This window comes from Babylonia areolata, chromosome 1, assembly GCF_041734735.1.
Source record: "Babylonia areolata isolate BAREFJ2019XMU chromosome 1, ASM4173473v1, whole genome shotgun sequence".
NCBI classification, from domain to species: Eukaryota; Metazoa; Mollusca; class Gastropoda; order Neogastropoda; family Buccinidae; genus Babylonia; species Babylonia areolata.
Window position 1 is genome coordinate 82283018 of NC_134876.1, and position 25575 is coordinate 82308592.

The window sequence follows — 25575 nt, forward strand, 5'->3', positions numbered from 1 at the left end:
TTTGTATTATACTCCATGTTTGGTGATACATATACTTACCATGTCAAACTGATGCAAACTAGGCCTATCGGTTTGCTCTGCTTGGCCAAATTTCGCGCGGCTAACAGTGCCCAGTCCGCTCTTAGCCAATCAAACGCCTCTAAAAGCTATAAGCGCTGAATCATTCCGTGGCCATAGAAAAAAATTGCCCCATGAGAACCACGGCGGAGACGCAGCAACGGACGAGTTTGACATGGCAAGTATATGTATCACCAAACATGGGGTATAATACAAACTCCTCCTTTTGGTATCATATACTGTACCATGTCAAACTGATGCAGAATTTAAAGCAAATGGAGGAGGACAACGCCTACTGGTTCGTATGGGGAGCCCTTGTAACCGAGACGGCAGTGTTAGCCGCGACAAAGGAAATCCCCTTGGAACCGTCAGCCCTGGTCATATGGAAATCCCTGAGGTAGAAGTTGATGAAGGGATTCTCAGAGCGCCAGAAGGCTGCCTCCAAGACATGCTGCAGTGGCACTGAGTGCTGGAAAGCAGCCAAAGTAGCTATGGCCCGCACTCCGTGTGCTCTGGGATTAAGACAGCTGATATCCCTGTGAGCATGAGAGTAGGCTCTATGAATGACTTGGGAAACCCAGCGGGAAATGGTGCCTGCAGCGATGTCTTTCTTGTAATTCTCATTGAGGGAGATGAGAAGACACCTCTGAGAAGAACACCTAGGGCGAGACCTATCCCAATAGTATTTGAGACACCGAACAGGGCAGAGATGCCTATCCTCATCATCTTGGGCAAGAATATCAGACAAAGGTCTGACCCTCAGAGAGGGGGAAGGGACCTCAGGGTCTTGGTTCTTAGCCAGAAACTCTGGAAGGAAACGAAGAGTGATGGAACCATCTCTGTGGAAGGCCAGATCTTGTGGCATTCCACTAAGACCATGAATCTCGCTTCTACGACGGCCTGTGGCCAGCAACAGGAGGAAAGTGGTCTTGAGGGTGAGCAAGTCAAAAGGAGTAGTCCCCAATGGCTCGAAGGGTTGTTTTCGAATGAAATCCAGCACCAGGAACAAGTCCCACAGGGGCACTCTTGTGGGGTTTCTAGCTTCCTTCAGAGAGGTGCCCCTAGCCACCTCTCTGAGCAGGAAATCCACTTCAAAGGTGGGACCACCTAGCTGTTTGATTGTGGTACAGATGGCAGACCTGTACCCTCGCACAGAACTAGCAGACAGGTTGAGAACCGAGGAGCAGTGAGCCAGAAAGTTGGCCAGCTGCATGCTCGTAGGGTTAGTAGGGGGAACATCCTGAGCTGTACACCACTGCAACCATTTCTTCCAGCGAAAGTCATACAAAGTCTCTGTTCCCTCCCTCCTTGCTTTGGTGACTATGGAGAGGAGGTCAGAGGATGGGTCAGGAATGAGAGGTGCCATGGACTCCATCATGCCCAGAAGGGAAGAAAGTGTCCGCGCTGTTGTTTGGGAGGAACGGCGCAAGTGGCTGAGGAGGCCTGCCAGACGTTCCCAGCGATCTGGCATCGGAGAGACTATCATGGACCGCGTGTCGAATCTCATCCCTAAGAAGTCGAAGGACTGACTTGGGGACAGATCGCATTTCTCCTGGTTCATGAGGAAGCCCAGTTGGGAGCAAAGGTCTAGAAGTCTGGCCGTATGACTCTGGCACAGGGCCTGCGACTGGGCCAGGATAAGCCAGTCGTCCAGGTACACACAGAGAGGAATGGATTCCAACCGGACGATGGACACCAATTCCCGAACCACCTTGGTAAACAGGAAAGGGGCAAGGGACAGACCAAATGGATACGCTTAATAGCCAAAAAAAAGTGTAAGACGAGACAGAGTGTAAACCTGACAAGATGGCGTGGAGAGCCTTGGCCAAAGGAATGGTTCAGCGCTTATAGCTTTTAGAGGCGTTTGATTGGCTAAGAGCGGACCGGGCAAGACGGCTCATCTTTTCACTGTTAGCCGCGCGAAATTTGGCCAAGCAGAGCAAACCGATAGGCCTAGTTTGCATCAGTTTGACATGGTACAGTATATAACACCAAATTCTCGATTTAATCAATCATTCTATAAAAAAAAATCCTCACTACTGGAATTTCAGGGACAGGAGAAGAATGTATATTTCTATGCGCATTATCATAATCCAGATGAATGCATTGTTCCAAATGTTTCTATGATGTATAAACTGAGGATAGACCTTCAATAATATAACACAAACATGTACGTGATTGTTTTCATCATAACTGATCTGGTTTTATTTCTAAAAGATTTTCATTTGCAAACAATCAACAAATGGCAAGCTCTCAAAACACTACAGAAAATGAAATGACAGAGAATTTTGACACATCCATTTGATGTCTTCCAAGTATAGCATTTAAACAAAATTTGTCACTTAAACAAAGGCCCTTGTAAGGAAAAAAAAAAAATCAAGGCTCTTGTATGAGAAAAAGGCCCTTGTATGGGATAAAGACCCTGTAAGAGAAAAAGGCCCTTGTATGAGATAAAGGCCCTTGTACAAAGGCAGAATGTGTGTGCAGACAAAATACTACACAGTTCCTTACATTCTAAGGTCTACCACACAGAAAACGTGAATTCATTTATTCATCTATTTCAATATAATAATCAAGTTCTAGCATGATTTATGTAAACACAAATTTTACTGCAGCCAAACCTCCCTGAACCCCCCCCCCCCCAAAAAAAAACAAATGAACACAAAAAAACAGTACCCTAGCTTCATCCTGTACATACTCTGTCAATGCACAATGAGACTATACACTCACCACAACAATGATACATGTTAAGGCACGGACTTAGTAAATACATGGACATTGTGAGGATAAACCTTTCTGATCTCTCATACACTAACAGTGTAACAAATACTAAAAGCCATTGTCATTTATGTTTTATTTTGTTTATCAGTAATGGCAAATACCGCAGTTAATTACACATACTGTGATGATAATGAAAAAAAAAAGGAGAGCAGTAAAAATTTTTTTTATTTTTTTTTTTTTAAAGAATGTTATTGACCAATGTTGTTCACAAGTAAGCATCCTGTATTTCTATGCTGAAATTCTGTCTGCAGACTTCACAAGAGGATTTTCCTATTGCATAGAGAACCTGTGCATATCACTGTAGGGCATATAACTCATTGACAAGTAAGCCACCGTGTTCTCAAATCTTTCGTCTTAACGAATATCAAAATCATCAAAAGATGAGTGACTTTGAAAGTCAAAGAGTGGAACATAAATCTTCAGCCTACATTTTTCCGAACAGTCCTTTTCTTTCCCCGCATTTCAACTAAGAATCCACTGCATTCAGAAATATCTGCACCAAACTGTGAAGTTTTCAAATTTCATACAAACAATGAGTTCTGAGTTTCCATCTCTTTTCATGATAAATCTGAAAACATGATATGAAAATACTCATTCCTTATCGGTAACCTGCTAAATGTTAGCGTTACAATTCTGAAATTTCATGACTGCGAACGAAGTCCGGACACAGTATTTTCTTAGGCAGTGAATACCATTTATTTGCACAAAAGAATGTATCTTTCATAACTGGAATGTGCAGTTATGCTGCATTGTTGTAATGGGCACTGAAGACCGACTTAAACAAAATTCACCAGCTTACAAATATCTGAAATAGGGCTTTTTGTACATAGACCTACTAGTAGCCCATCAAAATATACACAACTGAACTGAAATTGGCATCATTAAGCTACTCCTTACTTTTCCATTACTGATCAAACATATATACGTAGAAGCATCAATTTAGAAAGAAGAAAAACAGAAAGATGCAGAAGTAATTCTGACAGCAATAAACATATGCTAAGCACAGATTCACTTACACAAGACAGTGATAAGGTACAAGTTACAATCAATATGCAAGACAGTTTGTTGAAACTATAGTTACAACACAAAAGAAGAGACGAGAAAATAAAAGAAAGAGAAGACATAATAATAAAATAAATCAAACAAATCAACAGCACTGCAATCGCCCAACATTCAAAAGCACCAAAAGTGATCACGTAACTGGTAAATTTTGGTCTCTTAATCTTCAGACTAGAGATAGTATATCATGTAATCCTTGCACTATCTTAAAATGAAGATTTATATATATATATATTGCATTCCATTTCCAGCATGTGGGTTAAAAAAAAAAAAGCAAAAAAAAAAAAAGCAAAAGCCAGCTCTTCTGCTATCAAAGACAATTCAATATGTTGACAATATATCGAAGTATTTTTTACTATGTTCTTCTATATGAGTATATCTGTCTACATCAATATATGCACAGAAATATATATCTCTCTGTATATACAAATATATAAACACTATGGATAACATTTATGTGAACAATAATTCAATATCATTAATTTCATCTCTACTTTCAGGTTCAGTGAAATTAAGAGCGTTGTTTGCAATGCATCCTTTGTAACAGCCTGGCTAAAAATATATTCATATAAGAGATGTTGCAATAGTTGTTTTTGTTGTTTTGATTTTTTTAATAATTATTTATAGTCTGTACTTCCTGACCACAACTCGCCAAAAAAAAAAAAAAACTGAACAGAACACACTCTCTCCCAATAAGTCACGAGGTCTACATTCATTCCTCTTCAGCTCTAAACAGGACTGAACACAACTCAATAAGTGATCAGCACTGTGTGTGCCTAGCACAGGTTTGTCAGATAATGCTGTCAAGGGCACTGGGTGATTAGAATGGGGGCAGCTTATAGATTTAAACATTAACATTTCTCACTTCAGATTTCATTTCTTACTTCAGATTTTTATGCTCGTGGATCAACTTTGCAGGATTTCAGAACACACAAAATACTTCTAGCCTACTCCTTCTAGCTGAAGTGGCCCATATCTTTGAGCTGGCGCATGTTGAGGACAACACTGGACACTGTGCTAATGAAGCTCTGTGTACATGTGTTAAATCTCACATTGCTATTGTACTTACAATTCTTTTCTCTTTTTTTTTTTTTGCCTTTAGAGCTAGATGTAAAAAAAAAAAAAAAAAAAAGTGTTTATTCCTTCACCCTTTTCAAACAAAATGTTTATTTTGTTTTGTTTTTTCACCAAATTCTTACTAAATGCAGCAGCATTAGGTATTGTGTGTGATCAAAATGACATATAAATAGAGAGAGAGAGAGAGAGAGACATACATACATACATACATACATATATATATATATATGGGGAAATGCCTAGTTCATATAATAAATTCTGTGGCATTCTGTGTTTGAATGAAACATGTATGCATTAAAGTTCCCTTTATCCCTTTCTAGTGAAACTTAAGTCTCTCGAGATATCACATTTTGTCCAAAACAACTACCTGATTGTTACATCACATGCTTGATACATTTGATAAAAGTAAAGAGAAACTAGAAAAGTAGAAGCATATGTTTGGCAACTGGAGGGAGTTGTGGTATTTGTTTATTTTGTTTGTTTTTTTGTGTGTTTTTTTTTGAGAGGGGTGGATGGATTTTGGCGGTGGGGAGAGAGGGCTAGTTCTGATACAAACAGTTTTCACAGGCTACACATATTCTGGATGAATGTGGAAGTCTTATGGAAGTCATCATGGAAGTCCTTGATAATGAACACAAGAATGTGATTTGCACAAACAAAATTCAATATTCCCTTACAAACAAAATGGAAGAAATCCATCCATTAAACTGTGGTCAACACGAGTCACACAGGTTGTATTAACATATACAGGACTTTAAAGCCTCCAATCATATCACTGCCACGAATGTAGAAAACTGAAACAAAAATGTATCACACACAAACAGCACACACACACTCACACCCCTTGGACAAGACTTCCTACATTTTGCCCATTCAAAAGTTCTCAGTTTATACATCTTTAGTGCTCAGTGATTCTGATGTGTGGCTTATATATCTGGTCAGTTTTCATCAGTTCATGGAGAAGCAAAAGCAACAACAATAACAACCCCCAACCTCTTTCAAACACATCACTCTGCTACCACAAAAACAAACAACTCAAAAACCAACAATGAAATTGAACAAAAAGTGGTCATCAAGTTGTAAAAACATTCATACACTAAAGAATAAGACAAACATATGTGAGAAACCTAGTTGTTTTTGAAACCAGTTACACATATCAAGACACCTTACACCCTCAAAAAATGGCAAAGAAAAAAATTAACACATGCACTCACTAATGTATGCACATACAAAACAAATCATTATCATCACATGATAGATTCTGCCTCAATGGAGATATTTGTCAGTCTTAAGGTAACAAACAAAAAACAAACAAACAAAACAAAAACAAAACAACAACAACAACAAAGGTTTCATTCATTTGTGATCATACTTCAGACACTAAATCATGTCCAAAATGAATTCTTGAACTAATCTTGTTCCCTAAAGCTGGACAAACATAGCAACATTTGTATGTGTACAACTGCGATTAAATGAGTATGTGTGCAAACAACAGAGAGAAAAATGATAATGAGAGAGACAGACAGACATACACAAGGCCTGCCTTCCTGAAATACCATTTCAGCCCAAGTTTTCAGTAGTCAGAGAAAGCAGGGAGATTGAACAGTGATTGTGTGAAGCAAACAACTGGGTGAAGAAAAACCAGATCAGACTGAATGAATCATGTAACCTGGAATTACAGAAATCAGAATATAACTGTGGGTGTTTCTTGAAACTACCACAGATAAAACATAATAGAAAGAAAAAACGAAAAGAAAGAAAAAGAAAAAACGAAAATGGCTGGTATGGACACTGAAACAAACTGTCCTGAAGACAGCAACTTGTGAAAACAACGGTCAGACCAAGATGTACAAAGCAAAAAGACAACAGAGACAAAAGAAACATGCTATTAATATAACACACTATTCATGGCGTTTGTCCATTACCTTTTTATATTGTTTAGATTAGAATACTCTGTGTTTTGCAAGTACCAGTGAGACAGCAAAATGGATCATCAGAATGGAAAAAGACAGAACTGTGGTCATTTCGTTTTAACGATGCGCACATATTTGAATTATTTAATTTCACTTATTAGTCAACATTAAAATAAATCTAAGCATGCATACACATACACGCACACACACACACTTTCTGACACATTCCCAGGGGTGTACATCTACATGGGATATCAGAAACAGGCCTGTCAATCTTGCTGAGAAGTCCATTCATTATTTCATTGAAAGAGGTCACACTTTTATGCCCCATTGTTACCTGTCATGAATACAGAGACTGATTCCGTTTTGAGCATCATGGACTTTCAGTATCAGAATCTGTAGCTTGCCCCATATTGATAAGTAGACTGAAACAGTTTGTGCTGCACAGGTCTACTAACAGCAGATGACTGTCCTGCTGCATGTACCAACTTTCCATACAGATGTACTCCCCAACATTATTCTAAGATAACAGACAACCAAAGCCTTCCTACATAAATTCAAAGGAGACAAAACAAGGCTGCAAAGTAACATTATACTTTAAGCAGTGTAACATGACTATATATTCATTTTCTGAAAGACTGCGTTGCACTCCCAAAGGGTAACACTGATCAACAATAAACATCACAAGACACCACCGACAGATAAACAAAAAAAACATTTGAAAAGATACTTTCCATAGGCTGGCATTTCATTTTCAGTGACTGTTTCACCCACCAGGATGCCAGAAGTGCCTCGGGTGCCCGGGTTTTTTTCCCCCACCACTGACTGAACCTTTATGGTGGTCTGGGTGCAGTCTTTTGGATGACAGCCACAGTTAACTGCACTTTCATAAGCAGCATTCATTTGGCACTTGTTTATAATATAAACAAAACTACAGCAACAAAAGCATTGTCCTTTGACAAATTCTGCAGACACATTCACTTTAACCAGTTCATTTAGAGACAGGGAGGAGCGTGGTGTGGAGGGAACAGGATATACTATACTGATGAGACACATCTTACAAAGAAAGTGGTCCAAATTTCACACAAGGTTAAACTGGTCCAAATTTCACACACCAGATAGGGATTAGTGGTGGGAAAGGGAGTGGTGGAGGGAATGGGAGGGAACTATACTGATGAGAAATACCCTACGAAGAATGTGGTCCAAATTTCACACAAAGCAAAAAGTGGTCCAAATTTCACAGAAGTGAAAGTGGTCCAAAATTCACACAACAGATAGGGAGGAGTGGGTGGGGGGGACAAGAGGGAGCTGTACTGATGTGACACACCAAACATAAAAAGTGGTCCAATTTTCACACAAAGCAAGAGTGGTCCGAATTTCACACAAAGAGAAAGTGGTCTAAACTCCATACAAAACTTTGCAGAAACAAACAAAAAAAACAGCTGTATAGTACAACTGTAGGCACACACATAACCACCCACTCACAAAATCAACAAAGTGGAAAAAAGAGACAAACACCCAGCCACAAAAGAAGAGATCGCCACTCATGACAACCACACACACACACAGAGTTATTTTTCTATTAGTGTTTCAGTTCAAAATGGCATACACATGTAATACATGCCAAATGGCTATTACACAAAATCAAAAAACTAAGAAAACGTTTTTCTCATTTCAGTCAAACGTGGTCCATTTTGTACATTCAGTACATTTTGTACTGGTGTGAGACACCAGTGTGCACAAGCCATCCTCACTGTTCATGACAAGAAAACACCACCCATTCTTTTGTTGGTACAGCTCAGATTAATGAAGTGATTCTCTGCTGAGGTCAGAGATGGAGTGGAAAGGGGTGGGCGAACACACACACACACACACACACATGCATGAACACACACACTCACACTTCACCTTAAAGTTAAAGCATACTTTTTAGCAGCACCCTGAATACCACCCAGAAAAGCCTGTACACACAGTAGCAGATTGAAGTGTCCAGCACAAGCTTTCCCCCTCTTGCTGGGTTTACACGTGGGTTATTTCACACCCATCCCACTCATTGTCACTCTCTGTGTCAGACAAGTCATCCTCATCCCGGACTTCAACATCACTGAAGCCCCCTATTGAGATTCCTTCCACACTTTCACCCAGGGAAACAGAGTCCATGACCACCCCATCCCTCTTGGACGAATGAGGAATGCCAGGAGTCAATAAATGATAGTGATCCAACAGAGTGAGGTTCGGGGTAGTGGAGTGGGTGACTGGAACCTGTGGGGGCTTCTGGGAACTGACGAACAGGTGATCCGACGTGCGAGAGCGAGGCTGATGACAGTGATCGTCTTGCCGTCGCAACTTATCCCCAACCACATCATCTGCGCTCTTGCTGCGTTCCAGGTTCTGCTCCAGTTCTTCCATGGGCTGGAAGAACACTTTCACCTGCGGCATACGCAACAAAGTCCAGGCATCTTCATCACAGGTAACTTGAGGACCAAAGTCACAAACTAGCAGGGCACTTTTACCAGGTGTTACCTTCATAAGTGGAGTGATGGCCTGGAGGTAACGTGTCCGCCTAGGAAGCGAGAAAATCTGAGCACACTGTTTCGAATCATGGCTCAGCCACTGATATTTTCTCCCCCTCCACTTGACCTTGAGTGGTGGTCTGGGCACTAGTCATTCGGATGAGACGATAAACCGAGGTCCCGTGTGCAGCATGCACTTAGCGCACGTAAAATAACCCACGGCAACAAAAGGGTTGCTCCAGGCAAAATTCTGAGGAAAATCCACTTTGATAGGCAAAACAAATAAAACTGCACACGCTGTAGTATAGCGATGCACTCTCCCTGGGGAGAGCAGCCCGAATTTCACAGAGAGAAATCTGTTGTGATAAAAAGAAATACAAATACAAATAAATCCTTTTCACAAAAAAAGCAGAGAGACAGTTCTTAATATACTTACTTATGCCCATCGCTCCAGTTCTTAATATACTAATAACAATAATAATGATAACAACTAAAGAAATAATCATTATTTACAAATATTATCTATCATCATTATTAACATATCTTACTGCACCTGTCAGTGATTTTTTGTTGATTTTTTTAACATATGCATATGTCTGAAACAATCAAAATTAGTAGAAAAAGTAAATATATTTACCAAACAAGTGCTACATTATCATTTAACACTACATCCTCCTAACAAACACTAAGCCATACAAGCATCACTGATCAACTTCCTCCCTTTCTCAGACTTATATTCATGGCCCGTGCCTGTTCCAGGGAATCTATCACCGACTCCACAACAAAACAACTACTGACATCACTGTGGGCTTAACTGGTGATGCTTCTGTTTAATGGCAACAAGTACAGTTGACCACCATTGAAATGACTAGGCAGCAGTTCAGAAGGGAGTCTGCTGGTAGTTTGGTCCCACTGTGGACCCCAAGCACCAGGTACTTAGAGGGAATGGAGAGGGGATGGGGTGTGGTGGGGCTGAATCAGGATAGATTGCATGGTGATAATGCCACTAAGACATGGAGAAGATCAGGCACAAAAAAAAGCAAAAAGAAAAAGGCTGTATTAATGGAATATAAACAGACGGAAGACCTGAAAGATACAGAAAATGGAACCATGTGAGAAAAAAAACAAACCCCAAAAGAATGACACTGCACACATAGGTGGAATCAAGCACTATCAGCGATATTCCATCATGCAGACCCAGACCCTCTCTGACCTTGAAGTTGGGGCTGAACAGTTTGTGGGTTTTGTCCTTGTTGGCTCTATCCAGTTCCATCTTGGGGAGGGTCAGTACCAGGGTGGTCTCCGGACCCCTCAGGCACCCGGCACCGTTCCTGGGTATGGAACTGGGGTCAGCAGTCTCACCCACAAAAAAAGTGTTGAACCACAGGTGGAACATCTTCTCCTGCAAGCAGTAAAGTGGTGATTAAACCACACTGAGGCAAATGTAAAAGTGTCACTCCTTACTGAATAAAATCACACAAATATTCCAGAAATACAAAATTTAATTAAGTTGTGTGGGTTTCACTTTTACAGAAGAGATCAGTCTTTTCAAAATATTTGTTTTTAAAGTCATCTTTATCTTCTTGATTACTTTCTTTGATCAATAAAGAAATACTGAAGTCTTAAGTCTCAGTCATAAATATGAATGAACATGGAGGAAATTGCTGCCCATGAACACAGAAAAAGAAAAATCTCTGGCACTGTACCCTGACAATTACAAAATAAGCAAAGGGGGTGAGGAACAAGTGTCTTCTTTTACCTTGCTATTTGTTCTTGTGTAAACTGGGCATAAGAGACGTGCAGAATTAAAAATGCAGGGATCCAGTGAAAGTATCAAACAAAATAAATTATATTCACTCTTTCTCTTCCCCCCACAGAGCTGTATTTGATTCAAACCAAAACTAGTAACTGCAAAAATGCGTTTTCACAACTGTTCATGTAATGGTAACAAACAGCACATAAAACACATCTGTTCCAACCTTCTTTGTCATGAGAGTTTTGTTGAAGAATTCAATCTTGATGTCACCACACAGAGGAACAGGGTTCTGCACGTCCATGTAATAGAAGCTTTCCCCTTTGCTGATACTGTCGTACACTGGAGAGGAGTACACCTTCACCTTCAGCTGGTGAACCTCAAAGAATGGTGCTGAAAACACATTGAACAAAGATAGATCAACAACAGTGGCAAAATCAATGTAATGTCACCATGGTCACATGCATGTAAGTATGTCTATTTAGAGTTATCTATTCTCCTCCGAAACTTTGAAGCTTTTTTCTTTTTGAATAGCAGATGGAAGACATGAAGACTCTCTCTCTCTCTATATATATATATATATAAATACTAATAAAATTACAACAAAAAAAACAACAACAAATAAAAAATAAGTCAAAAGTCAGACTGAATATTCATTTACAACAAATGTCCACAGGGGTATCTAACACAATTAACACACTAAAAAAAAAAACAACAACAAAAAACACCAAAAAAATCTCTTATTGAACCTGTAGAAAATGCCCTCATCATGCAGTTCATCATTCAATGACAATCATTTCAGAAACAATAGTTACTTGCTATCATGAAGATAAACCCATCAGACCCTGTACTTCAGTCTATGAATTGCCAAACGAAATGAAAAAATTGGTAGCGAGCTAAAAGTAACCGTTTTGTCACTCACCAGTGAAGAAACATACACAACAGCCATCCCATCCATCACCAAAGCAAACACACACACACAAGACTACACACATGTATACACTCATGAATGCACAGTAAAACATACACATACAACCATATGCATGTATGTATATGCTCACAAATGATACACATTAGAGGATACTAACTGCATGAGTTGTTGCTGTTGAACATGGGGATGGTTTCAAACTTGATACCCTTCAGCAACAGGCCGACAGGTTTGTATGCCACGTTATACTTCAGGAGATCGCCATAGTACAGCACATATCGCCTCTGACTCGGTATGGTCACTCCCTGTTTTGACAGACAGATTAAACAGAAACTTATCTATATGTTTACATTTTCTATGATAAAGACAAGTAGGCTACAAATAATCTGTGAAGTAGGCAATCCTTATATTGCAACAGTTTCAGGCACCGTATGTCTGCAAGTGCAAAGTTAACAAAGCAACACACTGAACAGTGCAGAGACCTGCAGTGCCTCACTGGGAAAAGAACATGTGGTCAAGCTGACCATCTATGTTAATCTGAAAGGAAAACATGAAGAATAGTCATCAAGAAAGCACGCAATATCACAAAAGGTCTATGATTAAAGAGACTGGATAGAAAAAAGAGAAACTTTTGTGGGAAATCAAAAAATACCTAGTTATGATGTAAACAGTGGGGAAAAAAAATCTATCGCAGCTGGCCAAAAACATGGTGTGAGTGTGCCAAGATTGAAAAAAAAAAAGAAAAGAAAAGAAAAAAAAAGAATTTATAATTAATATATATCAAGAAAAGTCATCAAATTTCCTTCAAGTCAAAAGTGAATTGATCAACATTCAATCCTTACCGTAACAGTATTGTTAGATCTATGGGTTTGTATCTATCAAGATAATTTTCCTAAATAAGTGTGTTTTCAAATCCTCAATATCTGACCAGGCAGCCTTTTCAAATGAAGACAAATGATTACAAAGGAACATTCCATTCCATTATGTTATCATGAAACATGCAAACACACAAAGATATCCATGCACAAAACTTACACACATGCACACACGTATGTAATTTGAAAGCATGCACTCACACACACACACACACACATACATACATTCACCTTTTCATCCATTGTCCTGCTTTTCCAGTAGGATCCTATACTTCATCACACGCTCACACACACACACACACACACACAAACACACTCCCAAGCACACACACATACTCACGTGCACAGCAAACACACACACTCACCTTTTCATCCCTTGTCCTGCTTCTCCCATAATGACGCAATGCTTCATCTGCATCTTTGAAATCACCACTATGCAGTAAGTAGGCACAAATCATTACACCAGTGCGACCCTGAAAAAATAAACAACCACCTTCAATCCCTTCTACACTGACGACATAATAGCAGGGCAACCTTAATGATCAACATCACCATTACAAACAACAGGATTGATAAAAAAAAAAAATTAAAAAAAAGAATTTATCTTTCTAATCTTGCCAAACAGAATAAAAGAAAATAAATTTGTTTTTTCATTTATAAAATGTTCACTTGTCGGCTTTTCTGTATCTTTAAGTTTAACCCTGACATGTAAACAGACTCTGAACAACTACCTTTTATGGGGTGATTCAAACAAACAAACAAACAGACGAACAAACAAGCCTTGAAAGCTTTGAAAATAAACCTTTTTAATTTTCCAACTTGTCTGAAGTTCTTATTAAGTTAGTGCTAAAAGGACCTAAATATCTCACATTTTTCTGTACGTGTATGTCTGTAAGATGACTTTGAGCTGAGAATAATCCAAACCAATGACTGAAAATTTGTCCACTACCCATTTCCAATTTCCATCATTTTGCCAAGAGCCCCTTATACTATCTCACAGAAAACAAATCCGTCTAAGTTAACATGGATATACCCTATACCCATGAACAAGCAAACTGAAATACAGAAATATAAAAATCTCAACACACGTTATATCATTGTGAGCTAAGCAAAAGAAAATGGCAGAATAAACTATAACATACATCTATAAAAAATAAACGAGATAATTCTAAATAAACTATTATCTGCCAAATGCTTCTAAATCTATTCCACTATCTATATTATATGTCTTCTCTCTCTCTCTCTCTCTCGAAATATATATGTATATATAATATATATACATATATATTGTAATAATTACACAATTTTTTTTTTTTAAATCATCTTTAATAAATTACGATAAATGTATTAGATGCTGATACACCTTTTGAGAGTGGTGGCATATATATGCTTATATGCATGAGTATACACTTTACCTAAACTCTTATGGATTAACCATTCAGTGTCCTATGTTTTATGTTTAAAGTAAGGATCAATCATTTACTAATTTAGTGTGAGATTCTGACACTCTGTGTGTATGTGTGCATGTATGTGCGTATGCATGCACTTGCATTACCCTTCTTGTAAATCAGTGTCAGAAGACTCAGATGTTTACCTTTCCAGCCTTGCAGTGAATGGCAGCAATATTGTCCTTGTCTCTGGCAAGCCATTCATCCAAGTCCTCACAGAAAGGGCGTATCAGTTCCAGACGAGGAGGGTTGTGGTCTTCAAAAGGGAAGACAGCCACCCTCTGGTGAAACTTTTCTGGGTGATACTGCCGCTCTGAGCATCTAAAATAATAATAATAATAATAATAAATGTTTTAAATCACATTTATCTCTAATCAATACTGTATTGACATGCCTCTGAAAGAAAACCACAGACTTTAAATTGTTGGCATCCAGTTCAGATTTCAATGTAAAAAAATAAAAATAAAAATAAAATAAAATAAAATAAAGCCCTGATACCGAAACATTCAGTGGCAAGTGGAGAGCTTTTTTTTTTTTTGCTTTTCTTTTTTTTTTTATAACTAGCATTAAAGCTATAGCAGATACACAAAGAAAGTGGATGCTGTTTTTTTGTGTGGTAAATAATGAGGATACTGAAACAGGCTTTTCTCCTGCCTATTTTGATTGCTGGTGATTATCATTTAGGCGTTTCAAAGTAAAGATAATTTTTGTGCAACAATTTTTTTTTTAAGTCTATTTCCACCTCCACAGAGTAAAATATCCAATATAAAAACAAACAAAACACAGCTGGAAATGACATGCTCGTTGTCTGTTTAAAAATCATTAACAAATGAAAATAAAACAGGATAGAAGTTTATGGTAACAATCATAACTCTTGCAGACATTTAAATAAATAACTGTCCTGACAATGACTAAAATATGGGTTCAAACAATGTAAAACTAAAAGGTCAACCATATACTCATAAACTGTGCAGTCAAGCTTCGTGACACCAAAGAAAGTTCCCCTACAGAGGAAGAATCTCTCCCTGTTGCATGTGGGCTGACAAAACTCCTCTGCTGTGCATGCCAGTTTGCTTCCTCTGCAAACAAGTCTGTCTTCTGATCAGTGACAAAAAGTGTGGAAAAATAAAGTCTTTCCTGTCTTTTGCACTTTCAACCCAAAGTTTCATGAAAATCATGGATTACTGGCTGTTGTCCAATATGCGGCAGTATCAGTGAAAAGAATGGTTCACTGGTATCACTTAGTCCATGACCACGCCCCTTTCCACACCCTCTGACTGGCATAAGACCTCTCATCTTACACCACTCCTCTCCATCCCTGCCCTTCTTCCCACTCTTCCCACTCCATGCACACGTACACTGTCCTCACTGCTAGTAACAGTCCAAAAAGCTGTTTACTGTGATACAATGACTGAATGGTGTCAAATGTTGGGCTGTCATTTTTGTCACTGTTTGTCATCACCTTCAAGTTCTAATAAATCATCAGACACAAGAGAGTATCAGTATCAGTATCAGTAGCTCAAGGAGGCATCACTGCGTTCGGTCAAATCCATATACGCTCCACCACATCTGCAAAGCAGATGCCTCACCAGCAGTGTAACCCAACGCACTTAGTCAGGCCTTGAGAAAAATAAAATAAAATAAAATAAAAAAAATAAAAAATAAAATAAAATAAATAAAAATAAAATAAAAAATAACAAAAATTTAAAAAAATAAATAAATAAATAAATAAAATAAATTAAAATAAAAAGATAAAATAAAAATTAAATCAAATTAAATTAAATTAAAAAAACAAGAGATCCATCTTCATTTGAGATAAACCCTCCTTCCATGCATGTTCCACATGCTCCTGTTAACAAATCATTATCAAGAAGAAAGGGCTAATTCAAATATAACAAAATATTGTTTAACAATCCAGAAACATCAAGCTCGCCCAGAGTCTGTCCATATCCCTTGAACCAAACTCCAATGGAAAAAAAAAATTCAGAATAAAAGGCACGATGTCAGCTTATGTCCTGTTGGCACTGAACAGGATAAGTATTTAACAAAATATGTAAACTGTTTCGTATAGAATAAATGTGGAAAAAAATCTTTCCAGTGTACAGCTATCTGTTTATAAATACCTGATAAAATTTTATGTATTGATTGTGGATTATCCTTGTTAATAAATTATACATATATATATATATATATATATATATATATATAGAGATATAGATATAGATATGCATATGTATGCACCTTACTGTGTTCTGATCCTTGCAAAGAAGACCAAATCTGACAATAATTTGCTGGAAAAAAAAACTCTGACAGACCAGTGGAATGGACATTTTCATCATTTCTTATGGAATGATATTGATTTCAAACCAGCTGAAATTTCAAGCCCTGCATACACACATGCATGCATACAAACACACACACACACACACACACACACAGACACACACTCACACACACACACTCTGTTGATTAACATGAACAGTAATGAAGAACAAAGAAAATCATACTCACAAATTGTATACTTTATAATGATCCTTGTGCTTCCTCTCCAAGAACCTGCAAAGATTGTGGGGTTTTTTATGTTTTTGTTTTATATATATATATATATATATATATATATATATATATATATATATATATATATTTAAACTGGTTTAAAATATAATGGATCAGAAATAGACCAAGAAAATACAACATTATAATATAATACTTTTATGGGTGTGTCATGAACCATGTTTACTTAGCAAACTTCATGCAAAAATTGATGCAAATCCTTTCGGTTCTACTGTAACTTGTGTAAGCAAACAAAACTTTAATAAAAGCAGAAAAGGGTTTTAAAATTTATTATTCTGTCTACTACATAAAACTGATAAAATCACGAATGAATAAAATTTATGAGAATCATAGCAACATCAGTGTGCAGTTAAATGCACATTCATAAGACTTGGATATGCACACACACATTTATTGTGTTTAAAACAAAAATAGCAGAAATAAAAATATCTTTATAAAATAAATAAATAAATAAATAAAAATCCAAACAAAAACAAAACTGAAACAACCACTATCACAGGTAACAAAAGGTTCCCACATCATTTTTAAATAGCAGAAATAAAAATATCTTTATAAAAATAAAAATAAATAAATAAAAATCCAAACAAAAACAAAACAAAACAACCACTGTCAAAGATAACAAAAGGTTCCCACATCATTTTTGAAGATTTAGATGGTTAAGTAACATGGTTTACCTGTACGGCTGTAGGAAATTTCAGATCTCAGTATGGACATCAGAAAACATACATATTCATTGCCAATGATTTCTTTTTTGTTTTTTATTCGTTTACAGCAAAAGTCATGGGTATTATCCACTAAGTATCACTGCAGCACTTATTGGGGGAGGGGGGGTGGTGGCTACATTCACTCACACACACACACACACACACACACAATATACGACTAATAAAATCTTAGCAAACAAAAACATTTTCCCAAGTACTAATTAGCATTTTATAAGTATAGCAAAAGTTGTGCAACTTACTTGTACACATCTTCCAGGTTATTTCTGTAGACACCTTCCAATTTTTCAGACGGAAAGCCCATGGCAATGATGTTGGGCTTTATGTCTGATCACACAATTAAGGAGGAAATGCTGAATCAATACAATCTGTGTACAAACTTACTTCCATCCATATATAATATATTAAAAAGGGAAAGAAATATGGCAGAAAAGCAATAATAAATGAAATACGCTGCATTCTTCAAGAATATGAGAGGTAAAGGTGATGAAAAAAAACAACCAAAAACAAAACAGAAACAAAAATTACATCCAGTCTGAACTAACTTCCGACCCAAACATCATTGCCACACAAAGGATTGAGATCAGATGACATGAAAACAATCTCTAGCATAGTGGAGAAGACTTAAAAATGGAAAAGCCAACAACCAAATTTAAAAAAAAAAATTATCATAAGTGTAACAAACATGTGTTTGATTCAGAAACCATGAGTTGTGTCAGAGTACAGTCAGTATGGGTGTGACTTGTTGAGTGAAAGAAAAGAGGGAAAGGTATAAAATGTAGCCAATACTTTGCTGAATGGAAATACTGGTTTGAGTCTTTGACTTAAGTATCCCCCCCACCCCACCCCCCAACCCTTGTCATGCTATTTTGCGACAGGTATTATGGTATGATGTTTTGATATCATGTTTTGGTTTAATTGGTGTTGTATCTTGGCTCACAAAATGACAATGTTCAGTGATACGTCGGTTGTGTATCAGTTGTTGACCTACTGTGGGAACAATGCAAGCAGTGTGTTATGAGAAGCCATAAAGATGATAATTGTGTGTAGCATCTGTGTGTAGAACAGAATGTTTTGTTAAGTTGCTCATGGAGTTAGAGATATTACCGACCTGTTTGTATGTTAGGTGGTGATGGTTATATTTAAGGTGAACAAATATACCGGCTAACTGTGTGTGGAGGATATTCCACGTGTGTGTGTGTGTGTGTGCACCAGGGTGATACAGCAAACTGTTATGGGAGACAAGTTTGACTAGTTGGTAGTTGTGATTCCCATGTGCTGTAGTCATGTGTTAAATGCCAGTGGGACAACACATAACTGTAATGTGTTTAAAAGATTTGAGACCACTGAGAGTCAGTCCTATGTTGGTGCACACAGGTTGCTAAATATTTTACCAGAGACAATTTACTTGGTACTATGATTACCAGTGAGATACTTTATAGAGACAAAGGGAAGATATGTTTCGTACTTTGTAAACAGTTATTATTGTACGGTGGTTTAACTGTGGTTATGAACACTGAGAGTTTGTATTTTAGTCAGTGACATGTTTGGTGCACAGTTTGTATTAGTCATATATTTGGTACAATATTTTATGTCACTAACTGTTGGTTGAGAATAAGCTAAAGTAAATGGAGCTTCTGTATTCCACATGGATTCCTTTGAGGAGAGTATATATACATTTGCGTACATGGCAAAAGGTTATATTTTTGAGTGTGTGTTTGAATTGGTCTGACAACATATTGATGTTTGCATGTTATTCTAGCCTTTCATGGCAATGATGTTTAGCATATGTTTTGGTATTGTTCTGACCTGGGTTTTGGTTTTTGTATGTGTTCCAGGTGTGCTGCTAAATGCTAGCTGCTGCTAACTACTAACTGCAAAGTTAGGATGTGCTGCTAAGTTAGGATGTGCTGCTAAGTGCTGTTAAGTTAGGGAAATATACACCTCAATTCATCTTACTAAAAGACCCTGCTGTGGTACGAGGAGAGAGTGGATTGTGCACCTATCCTCTGCCTGTTATCCTACCTCTTCTTCCTTCTTCCCCTAAACCCCCACCCCTTTTGACACTAGTTTTAGTTTCACTAACCTGCCTTATCACCAACAAATATCATTTACAGAAAATAATATGAACGATTGGCTGGAAAAGCTGGCTTGAGAGAAAAATGTATGTATGCATATATATATATATATATATATATATATATATATATATATATATATATCTCTCTCTCTCTCTCTGTATATATATATATATATATATATATATATATATATAATTATTAATATTATGTTATATATACTCAATTGTTGTAGAAATTATACAATTATACATCCTTTTTTTTCTTTTCTTTTTTAAATTTCAAATCAGTTTAGTTGAACTTAAAAGCAAATCACACTCATATACTTTTTGCTGTTTGCTAATTTTATAACTGATATAAATTCATAAGGGGAAAATTGGGAGGGTGAAGGGATATATAATCAATATAATTTTCATAAGTGAATTATATCACATGTATGCATAACTATACTGTCTAGAAATGCAATGGACTGCTTCAGCCTGGAGACCTTGTACAGTTGTAGGGCTGTTTTGAATGCATCATGTTACTTGTCTACAGTGTATCACATACATGTATGTAATGTACAGACTGGGTGTAGTTTAAGAGCTTTCTGCTTAAATGAATAATACTGACAATATGTGATTTGGCCATTTGAGGAAGAAAACACTCCTGCAATCTACACAACACAACAACTGAAGTATTCACTGACATAGTTCTTCACTGATCTTGATGATCTTCAATGTGTTTCGTTAGGCATGCATGGTGCCACACTACTTAAATTGTTAAAAAACGATAAGTCATTCCTGTTCCAAAGAAAGCAAAGCCTATGATCTGTTTTTAAAGATAATCATCCTGTAATTTAAAGTTTATCATCATGTCATTAGTTATTCATGGAAACATTTCAGCACCTAATAATCTGCTGTGTCTAAAAACTGTATTTCACCATCTTTTCGCCCTTTTCAGTTAGCCTGCAGAGCTCACAGATCAGCTAGAGCTGTCAACGGCACTGATTTCTGTCTTTAGACACCTTAAATTTGAAACCCTAACAGCTTTGCTGGGATTCTTTTTGTAGATTTCAGTTCTGCAGAACTTCATGCATTATTACTATTATCGTACCACCAAAGATGTATTCTAATCTGAAAAAAAAGAGAGAGAAAAAAAACAACTCTTGCTGCCTGAATTAATTTGTGCAATAATCTTAGATTTTTTATGTAGACAAGAAGTTGTCAAGCTGGTGATCTCACATGTTTGTCTGTATGCTGAACATGTATCTAGGACTTAAGGAGCCATACAGAGATGTGTTCTATTTCCACTGTTGTATTACTTGTCCACATATGACTCGGCAACTGATAATGAAAAGCTAAGTTTGCCTGTGACACTACTCTTGAAGAGTTGTTTTAAAGATGAATCAAATACTGGAATGCAGCACTGGAAGTTGCTAGCTGGTGTGATCAAAACTTCTTAGAAATAGAAATCACTGAATGTCAGATTTTGTGAAGAATACATCTGACCTTATAACTTATATCAGTTGTGATTAAAGCAAGTTAATGAGTTTAAATTTCCCAGACTGATCATTTCAAATGATAGGAAGTGGGAGAAAAATGCAGAAAAAAAACTGTTAAGAAAGCACAACAGTGCCTGCACTTCCAAAGGCATCACAAAACTTTTCGACTTGGGAGTTGGAGTCAGAGCAGAAATTCTGGCGGGCTTCTACAGAATATACATTATATATATATATATATATATACTTGTGCTATCACTGTTCAGAAGCAAACCATTTGTATGGTACTTGGTACAAAGGTTTCAATTTATTAAAACTGCCACAAATTCAGAGGTCTGATAGATCTATCTCTGCATGGTGCACACAAGAAGCAGAGCTCTTCACAGAAAGCATTCAATCACTGCAATCAAGTATGAATGACATGTTTCATCCAGATCTATGGATCTATACTTCCCTCAGGTTAAAATGGAGATGTACTGGAAACAGAACTGCTTCATCAATACTGTATACTGGTATAGCTTGTTCCCAAATGCAATATTTATGCCAAGTCTCTAAATGAATTCAAATGAGAATAGTACAACCATCAACCAAAATGTATGGCCAATACCATTTATCTTACCAAGCCCCCACTCTTTGGAATCAACTTCATCAGCCTCTCCATCACTCATCTTCGCTGCAGTCTTTCAAATCCAGTCTGAAAAAACCAGGTTTCCTCCTCCTGAACAATTCTCAACAGCTTATCCCTTTCCAGTATGAACTAAAATGACTATCAGTGATAGTGTTACGTGCAGAATTTGTTGGTTGCGTTTTTTATTCTGTACTATTTATAATTGTGTACAATGACGTGTGTGCATGTGTGTGTGTGTGTGTGCGTGCGTGCGTGTCTGAGTGTCTGTCTGTCTGTGAATAATTTAATAATGTTTTGTATTTTGTGTTTGATTTTTCCTTTTATAGTTTTAGGTACATTAACGTTGTGCAAACACCTAGGGCTTATTTTCAAGATCAGATGTAAATGCTTAGAAAATGCTCATAATAATAAAAATAATAATTTACTGTGGTTAACATCATTAAGTCATTAGCCATATACAATGTGTGGTGTGAGCATATTTTATAAATCAAGAGAGCATATATCCACTGATGTGCTATGTGTGTGTACAAATTCATCTTTATGTCAACTAAATTATTGCTTAATTCTGTTTAATCAATGCAGTTTTCAATATATGTTTGTGCTTTTTTAAGAACTGTCCTCCCAAATATTCTTTGTGGGTTTGGTAGACTTGGTAATAAAGACTTATCTATAAATATCAAGCAAATATTCAACTGATGACAAATACTTTGAACCAGAAAATATAGTACAAGACAGAGTCAAATGATAATTCAGTTGTTGGCAGATGACCATGACATATAATGATATATATATATATATATATATATATATATATATATATATATATATAATTTGTTTTTAGTCTTGTTTCACTTTCACTTTTTTTGTGTGTGGCTATAAAAACAATCCATAAAATCACAGAGGTATAAAAACAATTGATAAAAATAAAATCACAGTATCTCAATTCTCATACACTTCAAATTCAATGTTTTTTGTTTAATATCAGCAACTGCATTCTACCATCTACTATATTATTATTAAAACAAATTTCTTAAACAATATCGATAAGATGTGTATAAAGTTTGTTTGTGAAACAATACAATATAAATTACAATCATAAATAATGAGTATTCTTACAAGCTGCCTGCAATATCCACATTTTTCCCCCTCAAGATCCAATGAGCAGTGTTCAAAACTGACAAAAGGCATGGAAGTTCACTCCGTTCTGTAGAACAGAGGGTGTAGGGGAAGAAATGTGGATATTGCCAAGCTGCCTATGCAGATAAACATACTCACAACAGTTGATAAATGTGTACACTGACATATAATATATATATATATATATATATAGAGAGAGAGAGAGAGAGAGAGAGAGAGAGAGAGAGAGAGATCTGCATGTGATCCATTTCTGACATTAAAAATTGTGATAAAGATTACATTCTTACTGCATTGTGCTTGAACTACAACAAAAAAAGCTTATACATATTGATTATTTATCACAATTATCATTAATTATCAGGAACTACATCTTGTCAATATCAGTAGCATCCATCCCAAACTGAGGAAGTATTTTAACAAGAACTACTTCCTGGTCATTTACTGGTTGTGGGCTACTTTTAATTTTTTACCTTTTCCTTTTACATTATTTATAATTATATGCAATCCTTTTTTCATTAATATGAACGCTGTTGTATATTTATCCCTTTATAACAGAAATGAGGGTGGGGTTAAGGGTAAAATGGAAAATTTGGGTAAAAGTTCTGCATGGGCTGTGAAGCACTAAAAACTGATCATGTCCATCACTGCAATTTCATACAGAGTTATCTTCCTTCACTCTTCTGTAATTTTTACGCCAACCAAAAAAACAACCAAAAACGATTTGATCGTGTACCCAGCAGTAAACAAATTATCGGGATGCATGCAAGCTCAAACAAATGAATATCGTTTCCCATACACAATCCGAATAATATGAAGCACTGGCATTGGCAAAAATATTAACATCACCATAAAAGGATACAAGTCAAATCCAAATCGAACCCATCTTCTCGCAATCTTCGCTTGTTTCTGCTCACCAACTCTTTGATCTTCGTCGTCATTTTCACGCAGATCTTCGGCTATAAACTGCATGTCATTTCACAGTCACAGGTTTTTCAAAACACAAGCCAAATTTCACAAGGAACAGATTCCCTATCACAGTATCACTGCCATCAAATGAGAATCCGTTTGCTGTAATGCACTGGGAATGAGTCGAGGCCTTTCAGGCAAATCAATCACAGCATCTGGCATTTCGCCGTGAACGCCGAACGAAGCGAACGCCTCCTGAACGAGATTATTAATAGATGATCTTCACGCCATCTCGGGTCAGTTCTTGTAAAAACACAGTATCCATCATGATGACATCAGGCACACACCACATCGTGCACTCAGTCACAAAATGTGTACAGCTTTTTTTTTCCGACTCGATGATTGCGCGCAAGAATAAAATATAATCCTGAGAATTATTCAAAATAAAGTTACATTCTGCGTTTGAAATTACCCCATACAAACACAGTTGATGCGAAAAGGATCTTCGGCGATTTTCAAGCTTATCAAAAAATAATATTTTTGTAGTATTAACATTTTGTGATGCAGGTCAGAGTTCAAACCGAAACTTTGCTTGAGAAGCACACTTCCGTGGCCTTCATATCTAGGTCAAACAGCACTCGTCTGACAGTCGTCAAGTGTAGGCCCAAACGACAGTGACACACTGACCGCGAATGCCCTAACCCCTACGACCGAATCACTCGCACAATCATTTTGTTAATACGCAAGTGTTGCTGATTGTTTTTGGAACGTAATCTGATTGTGAGTGGGACAGATAATATTTTTGTTACGTCAATAAATCCTAATGTTGTACTCTGTATAATATATTGTGGGTGCAAATCACTTAACGAGTTAAAGCAAGTTAAAATAATGCTCATACGAGGTGTGAATGAAATCTATAAATACACGTAAAAGTTTTGCATGCGTGAGTTGTGTGTTATGTAATCAATTACGTGCAAAAAAAACAACAAAAAAACAAACAAACAAACTTTGCATGCCGAATGCGTGTGTGCTTGATATTGATTACTCTAAAGGCCCAATGGTGTCATGAAAGGAAAGTGGATTGATTAATCTCAAAATCTATGTTCTGTAAATGACAGTATGAAATACACATGCATGCAGATTTTGGGGAAATAGGAATTAATGCAGCCACAAACCTGTTCAGCGGTATCTTGGAGTGCACCTGTGTGTCTGTGTGTGTGTGTGTGTGTATTACGTTATACATATATGTATATATATATATATGTGTGTGTGTGTGTGTGTGTGTGTGTGTGTGTGTGTGTGAATATATATACATGTGTGTATGTGTGTGTGTGTGTGTGTGTGTGTGTGTGTGCATCTTACACCCTATTTGACTGAAGGTGACACCCAAGATGCATGCCGTGGCTTATGCTGTTCACTGAGCCTGTTGTTATTATTTGCAGCACATTATATCTGTACTCTGTCAGTGTTACCGACTGACCACTGGCACTGATTTTCCCGTCCGTTACCATATACGACCCTCCCGGTTCTAAGTTCTTGAGATTAATACAAAGTAAAATTTCGTTTCCGTCATGGTGTGTGTGTGTGTGTGTGTGTGTGTGTGTGTGTGTGTGTGTGCCACCAGACCGTGACTCCGTGTGTGTGTG

At 37.0% G+C, this 25575-nt stretch overlaps 1 protein-coding gene across 1 annotated transcript; it reads right to left on the reverse strand.

The window, feature by feature from the left end:
• Positions 1-8904: 8904 nt before the first annotated feature.
• On the reverse strand, positions 8905-24281 carry LOC143288263 (phosphatidylinositol 3,4,5-trisphosphate 3-phosphatase and dual-specificity protein phosphatase PTEN-like). The gene is made up of 9 exons (XM_076596615.1): positions 23883-24281; positions 17943-18027; positions 16916-16960; positions 14551-14725; positions 13322-13429; positions 12242-12386; positions 11380-11546; positions 10614-10802; positions 8905-9317 (listed from the first exon to the last, which is right to left on the reverse strand). Exons 1-9 carry the CDS (start codon positions 23959-23961, stop codon positions 8907-8909), a joined length of 1404 nt encoding a protein of 467 aa, XP_076452730.1. The 5' UTR covers positions 23962-24281; the 3' UTR covers positions 8905-8906.
• Between the last annotated feature and the right edge of the window lie 1294 nt (positions 24282-25575).